The sequence below is a fragment of the Mandrillus leucophaeus genome, unplaced genomic scaffold (assembly GCF_000951045.1).
Source record: "Mandrillus leucophaeus isolate KB7577 unplaced genomic scaffold, Mleu.le_1.0 Scaffold342, whole genome shotgun sequence".
Lineage (NCBI taxonomy): Eukaryota > Metazoa > Chordata > Mammalia > Primates > Cercopithecidae > Mandrillus > Mandrillus leucophaeus.
Window position 1 is genome coordinate 150,130 of NW_012103610.1, and position 7,901 is coordinate 158,030.

A 7,901-nucleotide genomic window follows, 5' to 3' on the forward strand; every position below is an offset into this window, starting at 1 on the left:
CCTGACCAACATGGTGATGAAACACCATCTCTACTAAAACTACAAAAATCAGCCAGGCATGGTGGCTGGTACCTGTAATCCCAGCTACTCCGGAGGCTGAGGCAGGAGAATTGCTTGAACATGGGAAGTGGAGGCTGCAGTGAGCCAAGATCGCACCGCTGCACTCCAGCCTGGGCAACAAGAGCGAAACTCCATCTCAAAAAAGAAAAAAATGAGAAAACAAGGGAGAACAACGCTAGTGAGTGAGCCGCTTGTACTCAGCTGCTGTGAGAAAGAAGCTGCCGCCCGGCCGGCCCAGGCTGCCCCTACACCTCAAACCTTTTCCTTCTCCTCAGCAGCAGCCGTCCTGTGTGCTGAGCAGGCGAACCCACCCTCCCCTCTGGGGGTTCTGTGTCACAAAGCCCAGCGTCTGCCGTTCCCTTCCCCAGGCTTCGTTTTATCTCAGTTTCTCCTGGGCGCAGCGTGGAGGTGGGTGCTGGCCACAGGGTCACCCACACACCAGTCAGAACCCTGCCCCTATGCTTTCTGATCATCTCTGCGTCTGTCACATCCTTTATTTCTCTATACCAATTTAAAACACAATTCCAGGGAGAGACACTGAAACAGACATTGGGCTTGTGAGCCGGATGTCAGAGGCAGTGGCCTCCACTTTGTATCTCTGGGAGGCAGTGAGTAGACCTCAAGGTGTGGGCGAGAGCGGGTGGGTGTTACAGAATGGGGAGGCAACAGGGCTGAGGATATTTTATCCTCCAGGCCATGGTGCAGCCTTCGAGGGTGCTTTGCAAAGCATAAGGATGGCCTTGTTAGGCCGCACACTCCGGGAGAAGCAATGAAGGAAGCGGGGAAGGAGGAGACCCTGGTTAGTGGAGCAGACCAGACTCCACTCCCTCATCTTGGGGGTGCAACCCTGTCCCTTGCATGTGAAAAGCTAAGGCTTCGGAGACTCAGCTCCTCTCCGCCCCCACCTGCTGCCTGGTCAGGCCCCAGAGGCCGCCATCCCCAGCTCCTGTATGCCCTGCTACTAGGGCCCTGCTGCCCGAGCCTCGATAGACACAGTGAGCCGCAGAGAACCGCAGCTCGACCTCAGGTCCCACTCCTGACTAGCATTGTACAGCAGTCCCAGGGAGCCCTGCCGAGGAGACAGCTGGACGTTCAGCCAGCGACACCGGGCCTGGTCACAGGCGAGCACCACGGTGCCCTCGGGGTTGCTGTAGGTGCACGGGCTCCGGGCTGCCCTTTCCGGCACAGCCAGATCCCAGCTGCCCCCTGCCTTGTTGTCGTCCAGCCACGTGACCTGGAAGCCCAGGCGGTCCCGGGTGACGGGACACACCAGCTGCTTCTCATTCAAGGCGGGCACCACCTGGCCTTTGAGGTAGGCAGGGCCGGCGCAGTAGGTCTGGATGTTCAGGAGCCGGTCGGTGTACTGCTGCAGCCAGTTGAAGAGGTAGGCCAGGTGGCAGTCACACTGCCAGGGGTTGCCGTGCAGGGCCAGGTTGAACAGGTTGTAGTTGGTGTCGAAGATGCCCTCCGGAAGTGTGGTCAGCTGGTTCTTGGAGAGGCTGAGCAGCTCCAGCTTGGACAGGTTCTGGAAGAGGGCTGGGTGCAGGGCTGTCAGGTTGTTGCTGCTCAGGTAGAGCTTGACCAGCTCCTCCAGGTCTCTGAAGATGCCAGCTGGGAGGTGGGCAATGGCATTGTATGAGAGCATGAGGGAACGCAGGTTGGACAGGTGGGCAAAGGCGCCCTCAGCGAGCATCTCCAGCTGGTTATGGGTCAGAGACAGGCCGACCAGGTGTGGGGTGTGGGCAAAGAGGCCGGCAGGCAGGACCCGAAGCATGTTCCCCTGCAAGCTCAGAAAGGTCAGATTCCCCAGGGAGGCAAAGATGGAGAGTGGCAGGTGCGTGATGGCGTTGTGCTGCAGCCACAGCCTCTCCAGGCGGAAGAGTTGGGAGAACACCCGAGGGGGCAGCTCCGAGATCTTGTTGCTGTCCAGGAAGAGCTCCTGCAGGCCGCCCAGTCTGCCGAACACGCCCTGGGGGAGGCCAGAGAGCGCGTTGTTGCTCAGCTTCAGGGTCTGCAGGCTGGTGAGTGGGTGGAACAGCTCCTCTGGGAGCTGGGCCAGGAGGTTCTGGGCCAGGTTGAGTGTCTTCAGATGGGTCAGAGGCTGGAAGAGCCTCCTGGGCAGGGCCTGGAGCCGGTTCCCCTGCAGGTGGAGGGACTCCAGGGCAGCCATGTCCTGGAAGAGGCCCTCGAGCAGAGCCTCCAGCATGTTGAAGTTGAGGGTGAGCTTGCCCAGCGAGGTCAGGTTGGAGAAGGTGTTGGCGCTGAGGTTCAAGAAGCTGCTGCCTGTGATCTCCAGGTCCTCCAGCCTGGGCAGCCCCCCGAAGGCATCCGGCCTAAACTGGCAGAGCTGAGTGTTGAGGAAGACCACCTTGGTCAAGTTGGGGTTGCTGCCAAAGGCTCTGGTTTCCACCGTAGTGAACGAGGTCTCCACAAAGACGATGTTTGTGGTGTGTGGCGGGATGTCCGGCGGGATGGCGGCCAGCTCCTCGTCTGAGCAGAACACCTCCCGGACAAAGCAGTCGCAACCCACGGGGCAGGGCTGGGCAGGCCTGGCCAGGAGCAGGAGGGAGGCCCAGAGCAGCCAGGCTCCCGGGAGCATCTTCTAGATTCGAGGATGGAGAGAAAACAGGAAGGGAAACTTGATCATCACACAGCACGGCACAGTGACCAGGGCACTGGACCGCGAGCTTGAACATGCAGCAGGACAAAGACAAGGGCTTTGGGGCTTTCTGTGTTCTGTCCAGATTGGGGAAAGAGGTGGAAAAGAGACAAAAAGGCATGGAAGAGAGGCATAAAAGGAGACCATGGGCATTGTGGCATTTTCAAAGATAATATATAGGATATGGACAGATTATTCCTGAGTTGGAAGTTCCTAGACCATAACTCTTCCTGAGTTTCCATATCTCAGCACACATCAGAGCCAAATGATGCGGAGATCCTGGCACCTGCTCTTTGCACAGTTGGTGGAGGGGGAGTGCAGCCACAGAGACGAGATGGCTCCTCGAACTGCTGCTGAAATGTGCTCCCCCTGCCCACCTGTGCCCACTCCTCCACGGCGGGGCCCGAGGAGCTTTCCAACGTCATGTGGACAGAAGGACCCCAGACCTGGGAATTCTACAGAGCAGTAGATTTCTTTAAAATTCTCCAAAATTCTTTAGATTTTCTTTACTGTTTTTTTTAAAAAAATTTAAAAAACAGTAGATTTTCTAGCATCTACTCACAGGTCACAGATTGGTGATGCACCTCACAAATACGTTTTAGTTATTCCTCAGTGACATTTTTCATATACGAATCAGTAGCCAACATGTAAAAATTGGAAAACGTCACGGTAAAGGTCTAGGTTTCAGAGTGAACTGGCGACAGTGGGCCCGCCTTTCCACATAGCAAGACCAGCTGGGGCTTCGTGGCCCCTGCCCTGTTAGAGGGTGTGTGCCCTCCAGGCCGCCCCTGTTCCCACGCACAGCACTTATTCACATGGCTTGGAGTGCTCTTAATTCCATGAGTTCAAATCTTAGGTCCATCGCTTTCCAGCTACGTGACCTCGGGTTTGTTGCTTAATCCATCAGTGCTTCAGTTTCCTTATCTGTACAATGGGGATTATAATAGTCCCTACCACATGAGGGTAATTGTTAGGGATTAAGTGAGTACATATAGGTAACAGTTTTACATCAAGATCTGGCATAGAGTGAGTAATTAATCAACCTCATTAACTATCGTTAAAGGTTGCAAGCTACCTTATTATAGAAAACGTTATTTGAACACCAAAAAAAAAAAAAAAAACAATTAAAAACAAAATGCTCTTTAGACGGAATACACTTGAATGTACCAACAATTAAAAAAAGAGAGAAGCCCTTTCACCACATACTCCTAATTTTTCTTAATTAACTTCTTCTCAGTAAAAGGGGTCTGCGAAAGGGGTTCCCCAGTTGCAGAATCTGGGTACCAAGCCCTCTTCGCTGGCTGTCTCTCTGCTGCCCTCTGCTGGTGCCTCCTCCACCTGGAGATTCTGCTCCTGGCTGAAGGTCTCCCATTAAACTCACAGGCTTAGGACCCAGTGCTTAGGGGAGCCCCCTTTACTCTCCCGCTCAGTCACTCAGTGACTCTCAGTCCTTCCAGGAATGTTCTGCCTCATCAGTAGAGAAGGAACAACTTCTCCCTGAGAAAATGCACACCTTCCTTTAGGCTGCTCTAAGGCATGCATAGCTAAGTGAGCTTGGGGAGGGGGTAAGGAAAGTCTCTACCAGTAATAACCGCTGACCTGGGATTAGAATCTGACTCCTGCGCTGGGCGTACACCCGCCTGGTGTGAGCGGCTGGAGAGCTCCACCTCTAGTCCCAGCACTTTGAAAGTCCAAGGCAGGTGGATCATGAGGTCAGGAGTTCCAGACCAGCCTGGCCAAGATGGTGAAACTCTGTCTCTACTAAAAACTACAAAAATTAGCCGGATGTGGTGGCACACATCTGTAATCCCAGCTACTCAGGAGGCCGAGGCAGGAGTATCGCTTGAACCCGGGTGGCAGAGGTTGCAGTGAGCCGAGATCGTGCCACTGCACTCCAGCCTGGGCGCTGGACTCCATCTCATAAATAAATAAATAGAATCTGACTTCCGCAATCACCTCTTCCAGGAAAAGGAAAATGTCCTTGCCACTTAGGACATGTGAGGGAATGGAACAAGCCTCAGGCAAGCGTGTGCCTCCTGGCTCTGTGTCCCTAGACTCCAGCTACAGAGCTAGCATGAGACTAGAAACAGAAAGCAGTGGGCCTGGCTGAAGAGGATTGGGGTAGCCACTGTCCCCCGACACACACCACACAGGCACACAGCTGCCACTAGCACCTGGCCTGCCCCTGAGGCACCTACGCAAAACCCCTAGGGGTCCTGAAAGAAGCCGCTCCGGACCCTAGGAAGGAGGACCTGGAGAACGTGTCTCCACTTTAACACTCAGTATAGGCACCGAAATGATGGGTTTTCATGGCAGTCTGTTCTGTGTACTCGTCTGTCTATGCCCAGAGCAGCAGTGACTTCCTTTGGGCTCAGGCAGGTTTTGTTGAATGGAGCTCTCCAAGGCTGGGAAGGGCAGCTTGGGAGGCAGAGCCACCTCCCCTGGGATGGGCAACCCCAGAATGAATGACCCCCAGCCAGGCTGCCAGAGCCGCCTCGATTCCTCCCGAGAGTAAGAGGGGAGCAATTGTGTTTAATTTTGTTATTTTTTGAGGCAGAACTTCACTCTGTTATCCAGGCTGGAATGCAGTGGCACGATCATAGCTCACTGCAGCCTCAATCCCCTGGATGGAAGTGATCCTCCTGCCTCGGTCTCCAGAGTGGCTGGGACTACAGGCGTACACCACTGTGCCTGGTGAGTTCTGATTTTTAACATGCAGTAATATCATCATGGTGCCAGTCCCCCTCCCTTGCTAGCCCCATTGGTCATTGTTTCTCAAAGGCTATTTCCAGAAAGTACTCCCCTGGAACAATGGGCCAGACAATGCTGGGGCTTGCAGGTCCCGAGACCATCTGGCCTCCTCGCAGGGAGAGTGAGGCAAGGCCCCGGGCTCTTCACAGCAGGGCTTGGCTTGTGGAGCCCAGATCTCCTGGTTCTGTTCATCACTCCTGCCAGGAAAACAGGCCAAAGCCGGAGTTGCACCGTGGGACGCTCAAGCCCGATGGGGGGAGTGTACCTCTCTGCTGAGCAAGCTGAGTGTTCCCTGGCCTCCCTGGGTCTGTGCCTCTCACTTTTAATCCACTGTCATTTAGAAATAATGTGCTTCACACATTTCCAACAAAGCAAGGAGCTCTAGGATTCAAGCCTTGAACCAAAACCATGGCACTGGTGGCACAGAAAGTCAAGTGCAGGCAAATCAGCTACGGCTCGGGAGAGGCAGGCAGAGAGAGAGACATCTCCGTGATGCGGGGGCTTGGCTGAGGGGTCAGTTCCCGCCTGCCGGTTCCCAAAGCTCCCGCACATACATCTTGATCCTCAGCACAAACCTAGAAGTGCCCAGGACAGGGAGACTGGGGCCCCCAGAGCTACAGCGACTGGCCCAAGGGCACACACACAGAAGCAAGGGGCCAGGACCAGTCCCGACAGCCCGGGCTCTGCGGGGTCCTTGCCATGACACCACCAGGCTGTCCCAGGGCAGTGGAGTGGGTGGGGTGGGCAGGCCCGCTCCTCGTACCTGCAGGTCCCAGGGAGAACGTCGTCTACCTGGAACTCCGCCCATTGTCTGTTCCCTTCTCTTCCCCCCAACTCTCCTGCACTGTGAGTGGAGACCCCACACACATCGCCCCTCGGCACCCCACAGGCCGAAGACTGTGCACTTCTGCGGCATGGTCAACCTAGGGAAGACGGACCCAGGGAGGCAGCCCACACAGACTGGGGTTCTGGGTACCCAGAGCGTGGTTTAAAATGGGGGCACAGCCTCCAGATGGGCATGTGCCGCCGGCACCCCTTGGGGGTGGTATCATGGGGGGAGGAGGGCCAGAAGAGGGCCCTCTAAGTTCAGGGCAAGACCCCTCTTGCCTGGGTCTACTGGGGCAGGAGGTGGGGAGGCAGGGATGATTCTCACAGTGAGGGCACAGAACACTGACAGTTTGCAGACGGTCCACGCCCCGCCCGAGCCCCCTCACCTCACTCTGGAGTGGCGACGAGTCAGACAGCCTGGGTTCAATCCTAACTCCCCTCCAGCTTAGCTCTGTGGCTTTGACTGCATGGCTTAACCTCTCTGTGTTTCGCTTTCCTCCTCTTCAAAACAGTGAGCACAGTACTACCTTCCTGGTGGGGATGTTGTGAGGATGGAATGAGAAAATGCATGAAAAGCTCCAAGCTCAGGCCCTGGCACACGGCAAGTGCTCGGCAACGTTAGTGACCCCGATATTCCGAGCAGTGCAGCCCCAGCTCTGTGCTGAAGCAGTCGCAGGTTCGCTAGGCAGACACCCATGAGACCATCCAACCACCCCTCTGTGGGCCAGTGAGACGCCGCTCCACAGCACTCCTCCTAGCGCTTTCCTCCAGCCAAGGGAAAGAGCTAGAAGGTTTAGGGGAGCACAGATTCTGAGGGCTCTGGCTGGGAGGCTTTGGACTTGGGCCGCTTCCCCAGCCTGCCCTCAAGAAAGCAGGTCACTGGGGAGCTCTGGAGACAGAAGCGCCCCTCCCTGGGAACCGTGGAGGCTGGTCCCAAGGGCCACAGCGGGGCGGCAGCCAGAGGCTTTCTGCTCCTCGTCTGGGAATAAGACCAGCAAATGCCCACAAAAATGTTCCACACTTTCGGCAAGCCAAGAAGTCTGGCTTTTTAAATGGTTTTTTTGGGGGGAGAGGGAGGGTTTGGCTGGGTGCAAACGAGCTCCTTCCTCTCCTCAGATTGCTCTTGGGAGGGTACATCTCTGTGCATGCCTCCAGCCAGTCTGTCATCCACCACAGAGCTAAGCCTCACTTCTTCCAGAGGCGGATGGGACCTAGAATGGGGCCTAGAACCCTGGCCCCAGACACCCAGGGACTGCTACCCGACGCTGGCTCCACGGATGTCTGCCTCGCCAGCGGGCCTGGATTTGGCCACTTGGGCTCCAGCTCAGCTGGAAGCACAAAGAGGGGCTTCTGAGACTCGTCCAGAGTCCCTGGCTGCCTCATCTGGTCCTCTAAGAAGACCTGCCACTGCCCAAACCTGGTCCCCTCTCTTCTCAGTCCAGCAACATAAGTCCAATGGCTGAGACCTGCCGCCGCCCAAACCTGGTACCCGCTCTTCTCAATCCAGCAACATAAGTCCAATGGCTAAGACCTGCCGCTGCCCAAACCTGGTCCCCTCTCTTCTCAGTCCAGCAACATAAGTCCAGTGGCTGAGATCTGCCGC

General features: G+C 56.0%; 1 protein-coding gene across 2 annotated transcripts in view; it reads right to left on the reverse strand.

Annotated features, from left to right (window-relative positions):
- Positions 1 to 462: 462 nt before the first annotated feature.
- CPN2 (carboxypeptidase N, polypeptide 2) overlaps positions 463 to 7,901 on the reverse strand; it is a 10,708-nt gene continuing 3,269 nt past the window's right edge. Inside the window, exon 2 of one of the 2 annotated variants that reach the window (XM_011988954.1) lies at positions 463 to 2,659. In XM_011988954.1, the coding sequence (XP_011844344.1) occupies positions 1,022 to 2,659 (1,638 nt within the window). In that variant the 3' untranslated portion in view covers positions 463 to 1,021. Of the gene's footprint in view, positions 2,663 to 7,901 lie in introns of both variants that reach the window. The other variant, XM_011988953.1, reaches the window with a different exon arrangement.